Source organism: Malaclemys terrapin, chromosome 2 (genome assembly GCF_027887155.1).
Source record: "Malaclemys terrapin pileata isolate rMalTer1 chromosome 2, rMalTer1.hap1, whole genome shotgun sequence".
NCBI lineage: Eukaryota > Metazoa > Chordata > Testudines > Emydidae > Malaclemys > Malaclemys terrapin.
In genome coordinates this window covers 149,618,931-149,642,927 of record NC_071506.1, presented here as the reverse complement: position 1 = coordinate 149,642,927, position 23,997 = coordinate 149,618,931, and the positions used below count along the sequence as shown (strand labels likewise).

Below are 23,997 nucleotides of genomic sequence, written 5' to 3'. Positions count from 1 at the left end.
AAAATTGCCATTGACTTCAGTGGGGACAGGACTTCACACATTGTCATTGTTGATCTAATAACTCAGCCCATATCTGGGATAATTTGAGTTAACTTATTCTGACCTTGACACCAAGAACAAGATTCTTAGTAATTTTCATACCCAAAAGTACAATGTTATACAACAATGTTTTATTTAATATGGCAAAATTCCCATTAACTTCAATGATGCCAGGATTTCACCCCATGTGTTTTGTAGTGCAAAACTGCAAACCACTCCAGAGCTAGATTTGCAATATGTGAAGGAGGCTCATTGTACAGAAGAGCCAACAAATTTGACATTTTAAGAACTTGTATCTTCCAGAATGCAATATCAGGCCTTAAAAATCCAACTGAATTGCATTCTATCAACCAAAATTTTCTTCTGATGAAACAGAATAACCAAAATGTAGGCAATTATTTTAATCTGCAACATGACTTTTAAAAAAGTGCCAAATCCTGACTGGCACTGGGCTCCTGGAATTGCAATGAAGTCAATGGGAGTTGCAGGTACTCAGCACATCTCAGGATGTAGTGTTATATACACAAAGACAAAGCAATTTTAGAATAGAATGGTCAATCCTAGGGAGGGTTTGATTTCAAGTTGTAAAAAAATGGGTTGAGAAAACACCACCACAAACTTATCTAGACAATGTAATAAAGTAAAAATATCAAGAATACGTTTAAGGACTAAAGCTTATAGTGCAATTCCATTTTGGTGACAAGTAACACCATATCCATCAACTGAGCATCAACAGTTGCATCAGTCATGACGCTCATCCCAATACAAGTTATCCTCAGATCTTCTACAGCTAATCAAAAATGTAGTAGCAAGTGATATTAGGAATACCGATGATGGCCCTTTACTTCTATTTGTGATTCGTTATTATTCTGTTGCGATGGTGTCTACAGGCCCCAACATATAAGTCAGTTACTCTGTGTAAATTTAGACAGACTAAGAAGTTCCTACAGTATTTGCTCATGTAAATCTGTCTGGGATGATATCCAAAAGAGGCCCAGTCTTTAAATCTGGGCAGGAAAGCATAACCTCCTCCTTTCTTCCCCAACATAAATCTAACCTAGAGTGAGTGATCCGCTGCATGCAGCTAAAGCAGCAGTGACAAAAATCAGTCTGTTAAGGAAAACAAACAAACAAAAAAAAACCAGAGACCTAATACAAGAGCAAAAAGTGAACCATCCTGAGCAGAAAGGATTTAAAGTCACACAAAAAACATGAGTAGCAACCTAGCAATGATGAAAGAATTTAAGCATGGAAGCTTATTGGCAAAGCTGTGAAGGAAAGAACATTGAAACATGAGGTCTGATATGAAATACAGCAGATAACTGCAGACAGGGGAAAATCTATTGTGAAGATGAAAATCCAAACTGAAAAAGCACACAGATGTCAAAAGAAAAAAAAATAGGCAAGGTTGAGAGAAGATGAAATAAAAAAGTCATGGACGAAGTTGGCAGATGTAATGCTAGAGTGAAGAAATGTTTAAAGAATGAAGTTTAACCCGCTCCCCCCCCCAAATGAGAAGCTGACATTTTTATACTGTATAAAATAAATTTGTAAACACCAAAGAGTTGGAAGAATGAAATGCAACAACATTTTAAACAGTTTTTCATTTTTAACTCTTTTAAAAAAAGATAGTAAACATCAAGAGGCATGGTTTTAAACACAAAAGCTTTTAGAGCCAAGGTCTCTAATTTAGAAACGCCCTTGATCTTGGTTATTTGGGTACTTTATATCTTTCTAAAAGTACTTATGGTATGAAATAAGTAGACAAAACCCTAGCTAGAATGTGTCTAAGATCTCTATAATAGTAAGCAAAATGAGAGCCATGTGTATAAAAAATAAATATTGTTTTCTCCCAGTGGAGGTTTACAGGTATAAATACAAGCAAAGGAGGTTGTAGGTATGTGTTGTGGTGATGTAATAGAGGGTCCAGGGGTATCAGTATGTACATTATTACTATGGGGGAAACCTTGATAAAAGTAATACCTAGCTGTTATATAGTGCTTTTCTACGGTGGATCTCAAAGTGCTTTACAAAGGAGGTCAGTATCATTACCCCATGTGGGGAAACTGAGCACAGGAAGGTGAAGTGACTTGCCCAAGATCACCCAGCAGGTCAGTGATAGTAGCAGAGCTGGTGTCCAGCATCTCAGTCTAGTGACTAAATAGAAATAAAGTAAATAAATGTATAAAAGTTCAGCCAAACATTTGCTCCATGACTTTTCGTCCTATACTTTTTATATTTACATTTGGTGACTTTTCTGAGGGAAGAAGAGAAGTTGGAGAAGCATCGGGAGGGAAATTATGGACTGTGTAACTTATAAGTGGAAAAACTTAACATCAAACAGAAAATTCCCACAAATGTAGAAGGCCAAAGACAGTGGGGTACAAAGAAAGATGCTAGTGATCCATGTAAGGGTTATGGGGGAAATAACAGAGAGAGTTTCTTCTGACAAAGGAAAAGAGACATAGGCAGATAGGTAAGAAGGCAGATATATAGGAACAGAAGCAGTTACAGGTTGGTTCATCAGGGCCAGAAGTGAACCAGCCTTTGTAAATAGGCTAGATGGTTCATGTTCAATGACCTATCTATACTTGTTCCATAACAAAATATACTCTGTAAATTCCAATAAGGCCCTTGACTCCTTTACAAAGCTGCACCCTTCCTTCCTGAAAAGATCTAAAGTCAGAAGTTGGATCCCAAGGCTTGCTGGGGGTAAGAGGGTTGGCTGCTAAGAGGCTAACTTAGAGAGGGAGGGAGATTTGTCAGGTTCCTAGCTGTGCAAATAACCAAAGTTCATAATTACTGAACTTTTATACACACGGGCTATGCTTTGCAAATACATGAAAGCTGGAACCCAAGACTCTGCTCAAGGGGGTATGAGGTTCAGTGTGGAATATTCCACACACCTCTAAGCAATCTTTCTTTATACTTTGGAATTGTAGACTATGAATCCAGACTATCCTGCACTCAAGGCCATTATCACATTCCTCTTTCTTTCCAAAATGCCTGTTCATCTCTGACTTATTATACTTTGTTCCCGACCTGAGAAAGGCAATGCAGGAATAGGAAAAATATCAAAGAAGCTGAGATCTGGTGCTATTCTGGTGAAGGCGAAAGCAGGAGCACTTTGTAGACTACTAATTTATTTATTATTCACAATTTGAGGACTCTATTGACACATTATACACTACAGGCAGGCACAAGAGAAATGGAAGTAAAAAAATAAAAGAAAAATCCATTTGTTGCTTTAGGCATATTTTAATTTGTTACTCAGTTCTGCTCATGTCAGCAGCTGAACTTTTAGAAGTTCTCTGAGATATTGTAACTAATTAAAAATAAACAAAATTATCAAAGAGACAATGTTTGCTTTGGTAATATTCCTAAATTGATAGCTGCCAATTTCTTTTTTTAATATATATTTTATATTTTTTCATTAATATTTACAAATACAACAAATATACCAAAATATTAGATTCAATATAATACAGCAAGTAAATAAAGAGGGTGAGAATAAAGGGAATCAAGGGGAAGCAACATATTTATTGTCAGAGTCTACATTAATCATAAAAAGCAACAAAGAGTCCTGTGGCACCTTATAGACTAACAAATGTATTGGAGCATAAGCTTTCGTGGGTGAATACCCACTTCGTCAAACGCATGTAATGGAAATTTCCAGAGGCAGGTATAAATATGCAGGCAAGAATCAGTCTGGAGATAACGAGGTTAGTTCAATCATGGAGGGTGAGGCCCTCTTCTAGCAGTTGAGGTGTGAACACCAAAATCCTCCCTTTATATTTATACCTGCCTCTGGAAATTTCCATTACATGCGTCTGATGAAGTGGGTATTCACCCATGAAAACTTATGCTCCAATACATCTGTTAGTCTATGACTTGCCACAGGACACTTCGTTGCTTTTTACAGATCCAGACTAAGATGGCTGCCCCTCTGATACATTAATCATAGACCTCTAAAAAGTCAGCTCAAATTGCTCCGTATTTTTTGGCACTTCCTTTCTGAAGAATGCCAGTCATTGGTTAGCTGAAAGGTCAGCCATATCACTGACCCAGGCATACATATTTGGTGAAGATCAACTTTTCAATTTTTTCACGATTAATTTTTTAGTGACCAAAACTGACATTAGAACCACACCACTTTGTTACCAGGTAATCTCCAGGTATCAGAAATATATCCAAGAATGAAACTTAAAGAAGAGAGCTCCAACTTAGCATCAAATATCGAATTGGTCTTTCGACTGACCTCATACCAGAAATCCTTGATACAGGGGCACGCCCAAAACATATGCACCAATCTACCAACAGAGTTACATTTCCTACATCAATCAGCATTTATGAGGCCCATTATGATTTACCTATGTGGGGACCACTATATCCAAAAAAATGTTTTTCGGTGAATAAGAGATAGTCTCAGGTCTATATGTTTATTTTTTTTAACATTAGATACAATTGTATTCCATTGGGTCACAGATAGTTGTGTATCCAAATCTCTCTTCCAAGCAGCTCTCCAATTATCAATCTTTGTCAGAGTTTTTTGGGTCAGAAAATTATAAAAGAATACTACTGGCCAAGTAAATCCAGGAAGTTTCCTCCAAAATAATTAAAATTCTGGAGTTGCTGGAGCTCCCAATGCATCCAGTCCAAACACGTTCATTAGTAAATGCTTTAATGGGAGATGTTTCCATGCTCAGGGGCAGGGCAAGCCAAATTGTTGCCGAAAATCTACAAATAGTTTAAATTTTTCATTGCCTATTACAGGGATCGGCAACCTTTGGCATGCGGCCCATCAGGGAAATCTGCTGCTGGGCTGGGTTGGTTTGTTTACCTGCAGCGTCTGCAGGTTCGGCCGATCGTAGCTCCCACTGGCCGCGGTTCACCATTCCAGGCCAATGGGGGTTGCGGGAAGTGGTGGCCAGCACATCCCTCGGCCCACGCAGTTTCCCGCAGCCCCCATTGGCCTGGAACGGCAAACCGCGGCCAGTGGGAGCTGCAATCGGCTGAACCTGCGGATGCTGCAGGTAAACAAACTGGCCCGGCCCAGCAGCAGATTTCCCTGATGCACCGAGTGCCAAAGATTGCTGATCCCTGGCCTATTAGTTATGAAACAGTCATAATTCCCGTCACCATCCCATCCACCCCAGTCAAGGTTTTGCCACTGATTTAAAAAATAAGACTGCTGTATGGGACCGCTTCTTTATGGAAGAATGCGTGGAAGAAGAACTTTCTAGCCAAGTTTGACTAAGCTTGCTTCACAGCTGTTATTGTGGAAACTCTGGAGTCTTCAAATCCATAATAATTCAATCCTACAGTGTCTGAAATGGGGAGCGGATATACCAATTCTCATACAATCATAGAATCATAGAAGACTGAACACTTTGTGCAGCCATATCTAACAGCCCCAAAGATGCCTGGCTTAACAAAAAGGAGAGCTCATAATTTTCAAAGTTGGGAAAGCCAAACCCTCCCAGAGATAGGGGGAGCTGTTCAGAACCAGTCATGGTTTCTTACCTGCACCCTAAAGGAACATTCTGAAAATATTATTGAATTTCTTAAAATAAGTTTGAGGAATAGAATTAGGGAGATCCCTCAGAAGATACAAATTCTGGGAAGGATATTCATTTTCAGTATATTAATTTTACCCCACAATCTGAGGGGTTAAGGAGTCCCATCTCCCCAAATGGGCAATTGTTGGTTCTCTCTATATCTTAGGAATGTCTTTAATATTTTGTATTTGTATAATCAGTATTCCTAAATATTTTATATAAAACAACTGCCACTGACAGTTCTGATTTAAGAAAAGGCCTTTGTGAACATAATTATTAATGCCCAAGCTTTCTGATTTACTCCAATTAATTTTATATCCTGAGAGGTGTCCAAACTTTTTAACAGTGGTTAGAAGGTTAGGAATGGTAACTTTATGCTTAGATACAAATACAAGAGCATCATCCGTATAGAGCATAATGTTGTACTCTGTTATTCCCCCACCTTGATATAATAAATATATTGATTTGCTCAGATAGCAATGGCTACAACTTTTAGAGTTAAATCAAACAGAAGAGGACAAAGGGGCAGCCCTGCCTCATTCCTCTCTGTAACAGAAATGGGGCAGAAATAATACCTTTGGTCACTTTCCTGGAAGTCGGGTTAGAGTACAAAAGTTTAATCTAAGCAATAAATTGGTTACTAAATCCAAATTTTGCTAACACATGAAAAAGACAGTCACAGGCTATGTGGTTAAAGATCTTTCTTGGCATCAAAATAAACAAGAGCTAAGGGTACCTTAGTATCTCTTGAAGCAGCAATAATATCAATCAGATGACACAAATTATCTGAGCCATGTCTATTATGAAGGAAGCCTACCTGATTTATGTGTATAACACGTGAAAGAACTTCGTCCAATCGCATAGCAAGAGCTTTGACTGAAATCTTAGCATCACAATTTATTAAAGAAATTGGCCTGTGATTTCTACATAGACCAAAGGTCTTTCCCAGGTTTAGAAATATCTGAAATTACAACAGCTCTTAGAGTAGGCAGGAGAGTTTGCTCATTCTTGGCCTCATTGAACATGTTCAATAATCTGAGTGTTAAAGTTACACAGAACTTTTTTGTAAAATTCAGTTGGGAACCCAGCGGCACCAGGAATCTTTGCAACCTTCATTTCTTTTACAGCTGGCATTAGTTCAGTTATTTCTAGAGGAGCAGCTAAAAGTTGCTTTTGATAATTAGAGATACGTGGAAGAGACAATACACTAGAAAAGCCAGCTAGGGCATCTTTGCTGATTCTGTCTGCAGCTAAATATAGTTTTGAATAAAACTATTGAAATTCTTCATTAATATCTGACTGTGTTTTATATAATTTATTGCTACTATCATGAATAACAGCCATTTTAATTTTGTTAGCCTTTTGCTTAAATCTATATGCCAATAGCTTGCTAGCTTTCTTGCCAGATTCCCAGCAGTTTTGCTTCAAACAGAAGAAAGCAAACAGCCTTTTGGGACAGAAATTTGTTGATTTCGTATTTCAGATGAATGAGAGTTCTGAGTTGCTCTGGGAAGGGGGCAGATGCAGTCTACATCCAAGGCCTTAATTTCCTTTGAAAGGGCATCAATTCTATGTTATCTTAATTTCTTTTTAAAGGCGGCGTAAGAGATGACATGGCCTCTGATGAAGGCTTTAAAGGCTTCCCAAAGTGTGGCAGCTTATGAAGCAGTGGGGCATTTGTATTAAAAAAATTCTAACTCCTGCTGGATACAGTTAACAAATGATGTATCAAACAGCAGAGATGTGTTTAATCTCCACATTTTAGTTGGGGGGTACATACCATGGGGACCTAAAAGACATGGTCAGATACAGTAATAGTATCAGTGCCACAATCTGTGATAGAATTGGTCAAGTTTTGTGAAAGTAAGAAATAGTCCAGTCTTACATGTGTTGAATGAGCTGCAGGAAACAAAACAAAACAAAAAAACACTCAAAACCTATAGGCTCTGGCTGTAGGAATACCCAATCTCCACACATTTTGTCATCCTAAGTCAGCCATGCATGTTTTTTATATGGAAATGGAGAACATTTATCAAGGATTGGATCTAGAATTTTGTTAAAATCTCCAGCTATAATAATACTATGGTGGCCCCATGGCATTTATACTCATAACACATTTATGAAAAAAATTGGGATCATCCAGGTTTGGCCTGTAGAGATTACAAAAAATGATTATAAATCTGCCAATTTCCATCTTAAGGACAGTAAATCCACCCTCATTGTCAGACCCAGTGATCAAAATATTAACATTCAACTTTTTATGTATTAGTATAGCAACACCCTTCGCTTTAGAATTAAAGCAACTAGAAACTGAGAGACCTACCCAATCTCTCTTCAGTTTATAAACTTCAAGTTCTGTCAGACGCATCTCCTGGAGCATAGCAATGTCAACGTTCTCTTTTTTCAGTACTGAATTACTTTTTTTTCTTTCAATGGGGTTATTAAATCCCTTTATATTCCAGGAGATGCTTTAAATTATTAGAGCCATCATTGTCAAAATGTAGTGGATAAAATATAAAGTGGTTTTCTGAATAAATAAGAAATTGCAAATGTTCCTAAGTAGCATACAGTTCTTTCAAATCTTAGCAGCAAAAGCTATATAATCTAGGCATAGGGTGTCAATTCACAGTACATATTCTACAGGAGTGGGAAGGAAATTCCCAGCATGGAAGGGTGATGAGAAGGAAGCAGAAAGAGGAATTAAATAAGCAAATAAACAAAATTAAACAAAAAGATATGGGAGAGAAAAATACACATAAGTACCATACAATCCAAAAGAAGAATTTGTTTAAACTGTCCAAAAATACATACTTGACAACCAGAGGAAGTGGTCGGATCAGGTGAAATTTTGAGATTCTCTCAACCCCTGGGGCCCAAACATTACAACTATAGTAATTGTCTGCTAGCAACAGAATCTAGACACATTAGTAAATAGGAAAGCACCATCTAATAAAGCTATTATAAAAATATATATAATTACTGATCAAATTATTGATTTTACATTGATCCTCTTTTTGGACGAGTTAAGGCAACAGGAAGTAAATTGAAGCTAACCTTTCAACTCTTCAGCTCCAATGAGAGAGAAAAAGGGAAAAGAAAAGAAACTAACATATCAATATCTATGAGTACACATCAACCTCTTTAGAGGGGCCATATCAGATCTCCAAGAGCCAACTGTTTTGCTTGCTTAAAAGCTGCACTCATTGCAACCACATCACAGGTATAATTTCGAAAGAGCTGTATTTTAATTGCTGTTTCTCCCCATACAGCTCCTTTCCCCCCCCCCTGGATTTCTGCAGTATAAGTTCCTTAGTCGTAAACTTCAGGAACTGCACAATCAATAGTCTAGGCTTTTTTCCTGGAGCTAGCTAAGGAGCAAGAGCTCATTGTGCCCATTCTATGCCAAAACCAGAAGATCCAACAACTCAGTTAGCAGTTTAAGGACAAATTCAGAGGGTTTGCCTTTCTCTAGTCCTTTTGGAAAAAACACAATCCTCATGTAACATCATTGTGAGTGGCTTTCTAGATCAATTAGCTTGGTCTTAACAGTCTTGATATCATGACAGTTCTTCATAACCTGTAATTTGTTCTCTTCGAAATAATTTTCCACTTCAGAAATTCTGTGTTGTGCTTCACCCATCTGTCTGGATTGAGCTTGTAGCACACTCTGAATCTCAGTCATGGTGGTCTGTAGGGTGGAAACTGTAAATTTAATGTCAACAGTATCTGTGACCCAGTTGTGCTGCCTCAGGCTGAGGCATGTTTCTGTTTGTAGAAGTGGGGAGGCAGATCTCTTCAGTTTTTTTCCCCCTGTGTTTTTGGATTCAGAGAGGAAGATGCAGAACTAAAGGGCGTCTTGGGGGCTTCCGTAGTTGGAAGCAATATTTCTCTGGGTTGGATGGTGAGTTTTAGGAGACGATATTTGGAGATTCCCCACTGGCTGCTGTAGAGCTCAAGCAACCTGCATCCATCTCAGTCACAGTCCCCTCTGGTGTCCAAGCTTTCAATTTCTGAGTCTTAATTTGTTTACGTAGGATTATATTCTTAGGCATTTCCATTTCATTTCTTCACTGATAACACTGGGAAAAACATTTCTTTCTGGTTAGTTTCAAAAGTACTGTCACGGGGCTGGTCTGCCGCTTCACAGCTTTGAGGAGTGTTTAGCTGGATGAGTTCTCTCCCGCTCACCATGGGAAAACTCCTGATATCTGATACATTCCTTCTCTAAACTCTCTGCATGGCTCATAAGTTACCATCCCTTCTGCCCCCTTTTGCACTTGCAGCAGATTTCCTCTTTATTTATGTTTTTCAGTTGTGTGATAATATCTGAGCAAGACAGTATATTCCCTGTTGATGCCGCTCGTGCTCTGGGGCTCAGTCTTACAGTTATCACCATTAGTGCTAATGCTGTTCTCCTTTCCCAGATATCTTTATATTTTCTCCCTTCCTGCTAATTCAGAAAAAAATATGTTCTTTAAAGGTCCAGATTTCATGAAATATGCAGCGAGTATTTGTAATAGTTCTATAAGTTGTGCTAGCTTTTGGGTTTTCCATCCAGCTCTACCGTAAAGTAGTGATTTCTTCCTGTGCTATTCTACTAAAAATAACATCTATTTCTCTTGCACCAATTCACTAAGTATTACTGCTACCAGAGCAGTAAACATATGTGTGTGTGTGTGTGTGTGTGTGTGTTTGTGTGTTACATCTTCTAGTAACATTAATGCGTGCTCTTACAGAATTAATTTTGAAAATTCAGGTAGATTTCTATATCTGGGAGAAAACAAAGCTGTTTGATATCAGCAACACCAGCATGAGGAGGTGCCCCTGGAACCTTTTCTTTCCTTTGCCTGGTATGTGCTGATCCCAGCCTTGATCCCAGCATTACGTGACTTTGCAGCCTACTCAACATTGGACGACAAGTGAGCACAATCCCTGGAATAATGATACAGATATAAGCTCAGTAATCATCAGAACAACATTAAATTATTATTGGAAAAGGATGGCCCAGTGGATAGAGCTTTAGCCTGGAACTTGAGAACCCAGTTCTGTTAGGCCCAGAATTTTAAAGATACTTAGGCATTTGTTCACTTAGTGTTACAATGCCTAACTGACTTAGGAGTCTAAGTCTTATCTTAAAAAGTTACTTCGGAAGTTAGGATCCTATGGGTATGTCTACACTGCACAATCCCTCCCCCTCCCCAAGATACTGAGCTTCAGAGCCCAGGTCAATTGACTTGGGCTCAAGGGGCTCGGATTTCAGGACTAAAAATAGCAATACAGACCTTCAGACTCAGTCTGGAGGCTGGGCTCTGAGACTCACCCCCTTTACAGGGTTTCAGAGTCCAGGCTCCAGCCCAAGCCCAAATGTCTACACTGTAATTTTCAGTCCCGCAGCCCAAGCCCCACGAGCCTGAGTCAGATGACCCAGGCTAGCTGCAGCTGTGCCAGAAATCTATTATAGTGTAGACTTGCATTAAGACTCATTGAAAGTCAATGGGACTTCGGCCCCTAAATCACTGAGGCGTTGCAACACAAAGTGGAGCAACACATAAATAACTTGGTTTCTCTGTGCCTCAGTTCCTCATTTCTAAAATGGGAATAAATGATATTTCCCTACCTCACAGAGGTCTGGTAAGGGCAAATACATTACAAATTGTGAGGTGCTCAGGTAGTACGGTAATGGGGGCCACCTAAGCATTATTTATCTGGAGGCAGCTCCTCTCCCGCGTTGCTGTTAAAATATCTTGTTGAAGAAACAATAGCAAACAAGCTGTAGCTATAGAAAAGGCATGCAACTTTCCCCCCACACATAACTCAAAAATGGCTCACTGGAAAATCTTCAAACTTGTCTTCAATATTGATCCTCAATGATAATTAGTGCATGAGACTATCTTTACCTTGTCGGAGTTGAACATTTTCTGGGTGTTAAGCCCAATTTCAGACTTTCAGAAGTCACCAGTCTCAGTGGGTTAAAGCTTGGGAAATTTACAAATTATATTGGCACAGATGGCTGAACATGTACATTCTGTGATACAAATAATTACATTGCAGGGGATTTATCACAGTCATTGGGGCAACCTGTAGGATTTGTAAATCTTGTGAGAGAAAAAGTTGTGTTTCAAAGAGCTTGAAAATCTTAAAAGTTCCCTGAAACCTGAGTGAAGTTCCCTCTAGAGGTTACAGTCTCTCCCAAGTGTCTCAAGGGCAGTATAACTTCTGCTTGCAGGTTACAGCATGAACCAAAATAGAGAGGAAGTGATCTATCAATCTAATCCTCTCTCTCTCTGTGTATATATACACACATACACACACACGTAGAGACAGACAGACAGACTCTGTATGCATGTGTGTGGCTATGTCCATACCAACCTATATATCTGTACAGAAGTCTTGGGTTTTCACCACAGCTTGAAGTAGACAGAGCTGACTGAAAAACATTCACAAACATTTTCATTGAAATCTTTCCTCCCCCTCCCCACAAAAATGTCAAGCATTCTGCAAACTGGTTGAGAAACTGTGTGAGCTTTTTGCAAAGAAAAAAAATGTTGTTGATGTTTTGAAAAATTAAATTTTGTCAACCAGCTCTGCATTCTGAAGAGGTTCATCTCCCCTCTTTTTGGCTCCCTGACAGTGTGGTCCTGCAGCAAAGACTTCCTTGGGTGTCTCTAACTGTGAAAACTCCTGTAAGGGGCCTTCCCCAGCAGGAAAAGACTCGAGGAACAGTTTATATAGAATGCATTCATGCTGCTGTCTTCTCTGCTGCTGTCTTTGGGGAACAGGGCATGTCCTTCTTGTCACTGACCCCTTTCCCTTCCCAGGCACAGATCCTGAAATCCATAAAGGAATTGAAGCACAGAGAAATTAGGGTATCTGACTGACCACCTTCCATATAGGTTGGGAAGATCCATATGAAAGGTTCTCTTTATGCTAGAATTCATGAGGAAAGGATAAGGTTAAAAAATATAAAGGGAATTAAGCATGCTAATCAACAACACATTAGTGGGAAAAGGGACCATTTGGGCGGGCACAGAATTCATAATAAAGAGCAGATTCACACTGGCAGACTAAACAAGCAGATTTTGAACTGGGTGAACAGGCAACTGTATTGCAAAAAAATGATAGTAACTATGCTAGACTAAGTAATAACTGCCAAGTTAAGACATTACTGATAAATTAAAAAACAAAAACAAAATACTAACCAGAATATTTTTTCAAATAGATTCCATAATGCCCAGTGCTAGCAACATTATACAGAACAAAGTGGGAAGACTAAAGAAGACTAGAGCAGCTCAGAATTTTTTTTCCCCCACAGAAAATTTTGACTTTTTGGCAAAAGTTTATAAACCAAAAATTTTCAGCAGAAAACTTTCAGATGAAACCCAAATGTTTTGACTCAGAAATGCCACTGCACAGCTTCATGGGAGTTGTAACTCATGTGCTCCCCCTTCTCCATCAGCCAGGCTCCCAGGCTGGACTATATCTACCATGATGTACTTTTGTCTCCTCTCTTGCTGAGCCCGCGTATGAAGAACAGGAGTCCCTGGTTGTGTGAATTTTGAGTCATGCACTCTGGTTGGGGACCCTGAAGGCATAGAGTAGAATGTGGGCATGAAGGAACCAAACTACAAGTCCCATGAGGCACCACAATAGGTCTTCCAAATTGAAAACTTTCTGTTTTCTACCGAAAAACAAAATATTTTTTGGGTGAGGGGGGGAAGTGCGGGGGGTAATTCAATTTTTTGGACAAAAAGTCAAACTTTTCCTCAGAAAGTAGTATATTTTGCAAAAAGAAAAAAAAGGAAAAAGAAAAAAAATCATTTTCTTGTAAACCTAGTTTTCAATCAAAAAACATTTGCAGCAGAAAACTTTCAAATAGCCCTATACAGGACCAACTCCCAAATAATTGAAAAGGCATTTTTCATTGCTTTCTAGAATTGCAGGATTAAATGATTAACTAAAAATTTATGTGATTTTCTTCAGTGTAGCAATATTTTGTTTTTCTTTGTTGTATTTGTGTGTACATACTGTACAATTTTGCTGGTGGTAGTATTCTCTGATCCTTCTGGGTCTGATTCTGATACCCTTGTTCACACTGAATAGTACTTATTTCATGAGGACACTCAATCAACTTCAATGAATCTACTTGAGAAGTATGATATTACTCAACATAAGCAGGAGTATCAGCACCTGGCTCCCCTTCTAGATTTAGGAATCCAAACCCAACTCCACTTTTAAATTTCAAGACCTCCTCCTTATCTCCGTGCCAAAATCCTGGCTCCAAACACCCAGAGTTTTGAAAGCAGAGATTAAAATCCAGGGTGGGCTAAAGCACCACTGCATAGCTTCAGTTTTAAATCAGTGTAGTCCCACTGATGTCAAATGGTGTAAAATGGAATTAATGCAGTAGTTTATTGGGCCTTAAATCCAGAGCTGAATTTTGCAGAATTGATTTTCCTCAAGCTTGTTCTCAGCCCAACACTGATATTTTTTTGTAAGCTAAACAATCCCCAAATATTCAGCCATTATAAATGTATCCAGTCCTAAAACAAAACCCATTTATTAAATTGTTCTGATCTTCCTTTTGCGCATGCATAGCTTAGAAATGATTTTGTTTGAAAAGTTCAAAGTTGTCATGTGCATGGGGTGTGTCTTCAGCCAAGTCTGAAAAAAATGGTTTAGAAATACCAAAGTTTCAAGTGTTTGAAAACTGCATATTACACATACACTGTATATGTTTTCCACTGACATTTCAGGGCTAGATTGTGCCTAACAGCACAGCTCTGAAGAAGGGGTGCTATATAAATTGCACAAACCAAGGAGGCATTGTGCTTCATGGACAGCCTTTGGAGGCACAATTTCCCCCTCTACTTTTCCCTGCTCTAGAGGGGTAGTCATTTGCTGTTGTCCTATACCAAAAGCGAATTATGACACACCATATATCAGCTGTAGTTGGCGGTGGTGGAGCACAATGGAGTACAATGCTCCACTCCAGGTGTCCATATTTCACACTCATATGCTCCAAGGGGTATAGTAGGCCAGCAGCAATCGCTTACTCCAGTTCAACTGCACCCAAAGTCTGGATAGCTTGCACATGGAAGTAAGGGAAATTCTTACTCTCCCTCACATCCGTATGTGTGAATATGTAGTCCAAGTCACATTATGGCCCTTAATCCTTAGAACATTGATATTTTGCTGGTGGCCAGATAAGTGTATGGTTTAGAGCATACAATTTGTTCAAATGCTCCAAAGGTTTAATAATATATCAAGATCCAGAGATCTAAATATATCCATTCAAGAATATGCAAATATCTAAAGCTCTGTGCATTGAAATGAGTGCAGCTGTGATCCCAAACGTGAAAACATTCAAACACTTGGTGAATTTATTTGAATCTCCCTTCAACGTTCAAAATATAAAGGCACACAAGTATACTCTGCATTCATTTCAGAGGTAGATCTCCCATCCCTGAATACAATGCTCCATCATGATCTGAACAGAATGAAAGCTCCAAGTTGGCAAAGGGCTAGAGTGCACCATTTAGTCACAGCTCTGTAGCAGAATAGTGCAGTCATATAGTTCCCAGGGCAGTGCCGGAGGCCCTCCTTTGGTATACAGACCTCTAGGACTGAGAGGGAGTTCATTTTCCTTCAGTACTTGGTTTCTCTTGTAAGAATGCTAGCCATAGTGACAATTCATACTGGTGTAGTGGTGGTGGCTTTATCATAATCAACTAGGAAGTGCACTGAGACTGCAAACGCTTTTCTCAAACTCATATTTAAAAAAAACCATGAGTGGATTAAAAGACTATAAAGCGTACATGCTGGTTATAAAATAGAACAGAATATAAAAATGGAATAGCATTTTCTAAAAGACTATTTTTGAAACATAGTACTGGTTATTCATAGTTCACAATGCAATGTGTACAAATATGGTGTCCTTGGAATCAGCCAGTAGAACATTGATAGAATATAGTTTTCACCTCCTGAGAAGAATTGTGCAGAAACAGAGCACAATTGCTTTGTTCAATGAGACATCCCAGACAAAACAGAGTCCCACTTCTTATAGATTAATGTCTTTGATTTACCTTCATTGTCCCTTAGGGTAAAGTTGGGATTCAAAGAAAGGCCTTCATCAAGAGAATAATGGAATCTTGGCCCATTTGCAGAGTTATCTTTGTCAGTGGCACTGATAGTCTGAATGACCTGAAATAAAAATGTAATAGTAAATGTGTTGAAATTTCAACTTGACCCAAATATTACCTGACCTCAGCACAATCTTTAAGCTTAACTTATTTTAATTTTCTACTTGGCTGCAGCCAAATTCAACCCATGAAACTACTGGCCCATTAGCTTGATTTCTCTCAAATGAAATATTTTAGGACTCAGACTGTGGAGCAAGCTAAAAGCATCCATACTTTACAATATTTTAATATGGGTCAGGACCTTGCTACAAAGATTTTCCTTATCATCAAGACTGCATACTGGGGATTTCCAGAATTACAGTTTTCCATAAACACCTGTTTTCTGAGAGACCAGACACTGATTAGACAAATGTCTCCAATATATAGCATCCTCTGTGTGTTGTCCCTACTAATAAAATGCAAAAGCACTTGACACTTTTTCCACTCTAACAATGCTTAGGGAAAACAATTGTTAAATCAGAGTGACAGACACTCAACACCAGCACTCTGTTTAAATCCCCTTTTAGGACTCAGTACCAAATTGTAAGAGAGCAGAAGATGAAGAGCAGCATCCATAACCCGTTTTAGTTTGTCTTACCCCAGAGTAATATGAGATGAAATGAGACACCATGATTAGGAGAGCCAGGTTTGAAGGATAAGATTCCTACAACCCAAATCCCTACTGATTTTTCAAACTGAATTCAAACCAAAACGTTACTAGGCTTTTGCAATGTTTGACTGAATATTTTTCACCTTTCACTTTCATTTTCTTGGTGGGACTGGAAATTCAAGTGCCAAAATAGTGTAAAAGAAAGACTATTCTTAGAGTATTTCTGGATAAGACTGAATAAATTGCTGCACAGAAATGACAGAAATCAGGGAGGGAAATACATTTTCTCATGAGATTTCCTGCTTAGTTTTGTAGACGGATAAGTGTCCAACTGTTTGTAGACTCATCCACACTGAACTTTTAGGGCTGTTAGGGGTGCTGTCTGTATTAAAAGCTGAAGTACACAGGCATGTCTCAATGTCCACTTATACAGGAGTGGCAAAGCAAAACAAAGAAATTATATTTTTAAAGCTAATATAATACACCAGTTATTTTATAATCAGTGAAGTCTGAGCCTGAAGCAGATAAGAAGGCAAACAATATTTTCTGATTATTATATTTTATTAGGAGCTGGGGGGAAGATTTGATTTTTTAAAGGGAGCCACAATAAATTATTTGCCAGATTGTAAGCAATCAAATTACATCTCAGATCATCTATAATCTTGAAGTCTGCAGCAAGCTAAGCAGTCTCATACTATACAGCCCTTGTTAAAACTTTGGGGAGCAGCTAATTGCTCTACATTACATTTTGAAAAGATGGTAAACCCCAAGAGGCATACCTGTAATTGAAATGGCCTTGCGTAATGAAAGGAGGATAGAAAAGCCTCATCTGATCAGCCTAAATTCAGATATTTAGTTTTTAATGTTTAGAGATACTTGGGGAATATTTTCAATATCAAGTAGGTCAGTTTTTTGGGACTACTGAATTTCTTTTGGCATATTTTTCTTTAGTTGCTAGTTAAAATTTAGATTTAAGGCCTTAGAAAACAAAAGTGTGTTTCATTAAGTAATAGTTCCAAAAACTTGGTTGTTTATTAGCAAAGATACTTTATTTTGTCATAGATTGTACACTTTCCTTTGACAAGCTATGTTATTACTAATAGAATAATCTTAGGGCTCAATCCTGCTGCCTTTACTCATATAGGTAGCTCTATGTGACTACACTCGGTATGGAGGACTGGACTAAATTTTTCCCTCAAATGCATGTGCCTTCCATTGAAATGCATCCCTGAGTAAGTAGCCTTTGGTTGCAATTTGAAGACCTCATCCTGAAGGAGCAGGTATATGCCATGGAAAGCCAGCATTTCTGTTTAGTCGAGATAAAATCAGTGTTCTTCAGGCTTTTATTTGACAGTTATACATTCTTACAATAATAGAGGACTTTTAGAGATACAAAGGGGTGGAAAATAAAGAACTTTTGAGTCACCACTCCACTATTAGAAATAAATGATCTTTAACAATACTGAAATACATGCATTTTTGTTCCATTTTTTCATGAAAAAACATACTGTGGTTTATGCAAGGAAAATCTTACTATCCAAATGTGTAAAAATGTACCTATATCATTTATCTAACATTTCAGGCCAATGATTTTACAGGATCTTGTTTCAGATGCATGCCACAATTTTTCAATACACTATCTCAAGGCCGCAGTGGCACAGAAGTATTGGTACGGTGTCTTTAGCAACACTTTAAATCTCAAGAAAATACCCTAGCTATATTCTCCTATTTTTGCATGTGAAAATCCACATTTTCTCTACTTTAAGCCATATAACAGAGAGTCTATAGTCAATTTAAAACAGACAATGTGGAAACACTTTTTCCATGTATGAAGTGTGTACATTGGGGCTGGTTGAAATTTTTTGTTCAAATTGTTTTTCAACAGAATAATGGATTTTTGACCAAACAAATTTTCTTCATGAAACATGCCTTCATTCCACAGAAAATATTGAGTTTCAGTAAGAAAAATAAACCAGAACAATTTTTGTTTTCTGACATTTTTCAGTTTTCCTTTTTTTGATAAAATTTACCTTTCCAACAAGCTATAGAATATATATGTATCAGGAATATCAAACAAGATGATTTCACTACTGTTCTCCCAGCCAGATGAAGGCAGCTCTCTCGCTGTGCTCTGCATGCTAACGGAAATTCCCTTTTCATTAGTAAATATTATATAAAGTATGCAGAATACATTTAAGGCATTTATGCAGTTCTCTGAATCTGAAATTTTGCTCAATTACCAGATAGTTTCAACGCGTTGCAGGGCATCTGATCTTTTAGCAATTTATATTTGCTGAATTCTAGGCTTCCAAATGTATATGGTGAGAAGTCACAGAAAATTCATGGAGAATTAGCATCATAGAGCCATAAAATTTAAGGCCACAGGTGATCACCAGGCCATCTAGGTTTTTTGCTCATAAATTGGGAAAAATATGAGCAGCACCTTAAGATCTAAATTAAGATCTAACCATTTTATAATCAAAAGGCTTTTTAAATCTTATCACTTGCACTTTACCAGGGCTGACTAAAGTAAACACACAGAAGGCCAGACAGTCAATTGATGTAAATTGGCATCGCTCCATCGAAGTGACAGAAGACTTGCTCCGACTAACTTTTCAGGGAAAAGATGACCAGAAAGGAGGAAGAAGAAGAAGACAGTATTTTTTAATACCAGAATACCACCTAATTGAATAAAGTAATTCAGCAAAAGTTCTTTGTCAATGATTAAGTAGATTTGCATCTCATCAGGTTATACCTATGACACTAGGTGCACCTTGCCAGTGAATAGTGTTGGTTTCATTTGGATGTTAGAACTCACAGCACCCGGTGAGGTGGTAGCCAGAGGCAACACAACAGTCACTAACTATGTGAATAAGTTAGAAATTATAGTACAACACCATCACAAAATCCAACTGATCATCATGAAAAAATACATAGAAAAAATTTCTTGTTCAAACTATTCAGTAAGATACTATGATGATGAGTAAAACTTGGAGAAATTTTGCTGGAGCCATATTACAATGGAATGCTTCATGATATTGGGGCGATATTTTGTTGTAGAAAAATACTGGGCAGGAGGGAGGGGAAGGTGCAACAATGTCAAAATGTCCTATTTCAATATTTGAGAATGAAATATTTTTGCTTCATTTGTATCATATTTTAGGATGTTATATATTGTATAGAACAAAATTAAAAAAAAACCTCAAAATTTACGCGAAACATTTAAAAAAATTCCTTCGTGGTGAATTTTGAAATAATTGTTTCCCTTTCCTATTTGTAATGAAGCCAAATCTTTTGGAAAATGGAATTTCTGTCCTTCTCTAGTGAGAAATGAAGTATAAATATATGGATGGAGGGATTTCTCACGTATATGAGCCTTGTTCTTCCTGCTAGACATTTAATCAGCTTCTCAAACTTTACCACACATTTCAGATACAAGTATTGCTATCATTTATCGGATCTGGATAATATCCATAATTGGAGTCTGAATAGTTCCAGAATACAAGGACCTTCAACTCTGAATACCACCCAGATCTACATTATATTCTACTTTCCCCTCCTTAATAAATAGCATGCTTGAAATAGCTTTTGATTTGTTTAATAAGAAATACACCATAGAAGAGGATTTTATTTTACAGATGGAAACACGTATGAATAAAAGTCTTTCTGTCTGATGGTCAAATTCTATCCTGGCATAACCTGGCACAACTCTAATTGACTTCAAGGGGAATTGCACTTGCTTATGATGGATTTGAATTTGGTCCTGTGTCTCAAGCAATATTAATTGTGCATCAGTCAGCAGTTCCTGTGGGATACAGAATGTATCTCCTAAGCAGGGTGAATGCCAGACTAGGAAAGTCATGAGCAGAATGTTCAAATGGATTTCTCCTCACAAGTGTTTTGAGAGGGAGATCCTTTTGGGGTTCATTGAAATAATTCCTTTCTAACGTTAGGTTTTATTGAATTAAAAACAAAATAAATTGTGCTCTTGGGAAGGGAGGGAGAAGCAGAGGGAAAGACTGTGAAAATCAGTGTTGATGTTATTTCCCTCACCTCAAACTTATCCCCAAACCTTTACCTAAAAATGCCCAGTAAAAAATTCCCACAGGTTTATGGAATTCAAAACAAAATAAATCCAGTATGTTAAATCTGCTTTATTCTGCTTAACTGGACACTGGAGGATTATCACTTTGTAAGGAAAACCTTAGACAGCTTAGGGCTGCTGTTGGGCTACCTGCACTCTCATCCTAGCTGCTCAGGCAGGAGGAATGGCTGGGCCAAAAAGGTATGGCCTGGGGAATCCCTGACTGCTGGTACAGCCTCTTAGGACTCTGGGCAACTAGCGTAAAATAAAGCAGCTCTTAGGATGTCATTGTGTCCCCCCGCTTGAATTGTAGAACTCCTCTGCAGCTGAGAATCTGCCCTACTATGTGATTGACTTTATAAGTAGAACTGGTTAGAAATTCTCTGGTGGAACAGTTTTCCATTGGAGAATGCAGATTTCTCAACATTGAAATATTTTGAGAAGGTTTGATTTCAACAAAGGTCAAACAGAACCCAGCAAGGGATCTGATGGAATCCTGACAGCCAGATAGGTTTCCGTCAGACACTTGCCTGGTTTCCTGCCAGCTCACCCACCCAACTCTTCCAAAGTCTGCCAGAAAGGCTGAAGGGAAGACAGGCGCCTGAAAGCGCTTGCTTCAAGCTCTAAGGTTCCCAACTCTGCTGCGGCTCTCAGGGCTTCCAGGATCTTGGCTCCCTATCAGCCCACCCAGCAGAATTTCATGTCAAAATTATTGATTTCCCTAAATGATTTTTTTTTAATTCTGTTTTGTGGAGAAAATTGATTTTGGGAGGGGTCAGAATTTATTTTTGTGGGAGGTACTGATTTTGTGGGAGGCAAATCTATTCATTCTGCTATGAGAAGAAAGAAGTGATTGTGTGTGGAGATGAGTACATGGTGCACAGTGGAGAAGAAAACTAGGGATGAGGCCTAGTTGTATTGTGGTGGGGTGTTTTTCTTAGAAAAGCCAGTCACATCTTATTTTCCCTTCCTAGGCATAGACTGGAGATTTTGCTTCATCTGTAGTGTCCTCAAGGGGAAGGGAGTTAGACAGAGGGAAAGGATGAGAGAAAGAGATGTAGAAATTAGCGATAAGCATGGTAATTGTATGTAAATGTTAATGTGGAAATCATGCATATTTAATGTAAATTAGTAATCATTCTTTTTGATGGGCCAATGTAGGAAAGTCTGTTCGACCAACCATCTTGTATTGATGTCAATCTTGATTCTTTAGTTCTTCCCTTAATTTATTTTTTCCTTTGCTATTTCACTTGTAGCATCAAGCAGTGGGTCTGTGAGTTTAAATCTGTCTCGAAAGATATCTCTAGGGCAAAGTGCTTCAATTGTTTCTTTAAATTGCTCATTTTGTGCTACATTGAAGCCAGTGTTAGCACAAAAGAAGTTGTAAGTTATCAAGTCCAAGTCTTTGCCTTTCAGTTGCTTTTCTGGCATAATCACCAACTGAATATACAGATTATTCTTTGTCATTTCCTGAAAGTTGAAGAAAAACAAAGAGTTTTCCTGAATTACATTGATATTGAAAAGCTGCTGAAAGACTGTGAACAAGGGTTTTAATTATCGCGACTTTCAAACAGAAGATAACAGCATAGACAATGCCTCACTTCCAGGATCATTACAACAGTAGATGTTCTGCTTTTCCACTTCAAAAGACAAAGTATCATTCAGTGGCACATTTGATCTTAAAGAATCTTTACATTTTATTTAGAATTACCTATTTTCATTACTTCAGTTCACTGAGGTTTTTTTTTTCAACTTCAGACATATTTAATCAGTGACTACTGCAACAATGTTTATAATCACTAAATATTTATCAACCATTTGCAGTATTGATCAGCAGCTTTCATATGTACTGCAACTAGAATGAGAAACAACCCCTTAGTCAATTCAGTACTGTGAAGCCTGAAAAACTAATAATCATTTTATCAAGTGCCTTGCCTCCTTCCAAGAGTTTCCAGATTCTAGCAAACCAAGCAGTTCTAACAGTTCGCAGTACTATCAATGACTCTATCAGTTATTCAGTCCCAGTTCTTATATTCTTTATTCATGTAAATATTTCAGATTAACTTACATCCAATGGAGTCCAACAACAACAACAACAACAACTGATTAAAACATAAATAAAATACTCACAAAAAGCTGGGATAATGGGGGAGGAAGGTTGGACCCAAAACCCATGTGGGTTTTTTTCACAAACCTGCAAAATAACTCATCAGGAAGGCTGCAGTGTAGTTGTAGATGAGTCAGTCCCAGGATATTAAAGAGACAAGGTGGGTGAGGTAATATCTTGTATTGAACCAACTCCTGATGGTAAGAGAGACAAGCTTTTGAGTCACACAGCTCTCTTCTTCAGGTCTGGGAAAGGTACTCTGAGCATCACAGCCAAATGCATGATGGAGCAAATGGATTAGCATAAGTAGTTAGCATCTGCCTTGAATGGTTCCTTAGAATATATGCTAACTATGTACGCTAAACAATCTGCTCCACCTTACACTTAACTGTGATGCTTAGAGTACCTTTCCCAGAGCTGAAGAAAATCTTTCTGTGCCTCAAAAGCTTCTCTTTCACCAATAGATGTTGGTCCAATAAAAGATATTACCTCACCCACCTTTTCTCTCATCAGGAAGTGATATTTAAAAAGCAAGTTTTAGTCATATATACATTCATACATTGCTTTTATACATCTGATTTGTTACATAAATTATGTTTTTCTTAAGATGGAACTTTTAAACTGAAGTTCTTAAGATTTTCAAAAATGAAAATATATGAAACCCAAGAAATGCTGAGCAATATTTTGCTATTGTAATTATTAGTACAGAACCTAAACTCAGGGCTTGTCTACACTACTGCTTAAGTTGATGTAACTTTTGTCATTCGGGGATTTGAAAAAACCACCCACTTGAGTGACGTACGTTACATTGACTTAAAGTGCTGTGTTATGTTGGAGGGAGACACCTTCCCACCAACATAGCTTCTGCCTCTCAACATAGCGCAACTTTGCCAATGTAGTGCGGTGGTGAAGATAAGTCCTTAGTGTTTACATTTTAGTCCTCTGCTTTCAGAAACAGGATTCTTCCAGTTATAGTCCTTCCTACATCCAGGATTCAATCAAGTTTTAATTTCCCAAACCAAGCTATTTTACTAAAGAGGGGATAGCCCCTTACAACTGGAATGTCTTCTGTGAACTAGTCCATAAGGCCACTATCCTCTTTTCTTGCAAATCCCTCCTCTAATTCTATTTTTGCTGTGACCCCTAAAGTAAATTTTCTATTGTGTTGACTATTTGTGGAGCTCAAGGAAAATGTAAAGATCTAAGTCTGTATTACAATAAAGAAAAATCTTTTTCTCTCTTAAAGTGTTCTTTTAACAGCTAATTTGATTTTGACTCACAACAGTGTAAAGCGAAGCAATATTATGGAGTAGCTTGACAATTTATTTGCCCTGTGATTAGCTGAAGTGAATGCCTTTTTTTTTTTTGTGAAATGTAAAATTGGGTGTTTGAATCTATTTGTTTTTTATAATCAAGTAATA

At 38.0% G+C, this 23,997-nt stretch overlaps 1 protein-coding gene across 3 annotated transcripts in view; it reads right to left on the bottom strand.

Moving 5' to 3' along the window:
• Positions 1-23,997, bottom strand: part of CDH18 (cadherin 18) — a 922,085-nt gene that overhangs the window by 8,414 nt on the left and 889,674 nt on the right. For all 3 annotated transcript variants that reach the window (XM_054020313.1, XM_054020314.1, XM_054020315.1), the window contains one exon: positions 15,680-15,797. In XM_054020313.1, coding sequence (XP_053876288.1) covers positions 15,680-15,797 — 118 coding nt within the window. The remainder of the gene's footprint in view (positions 1-15,679; positions 15,798-23,997) is intronic.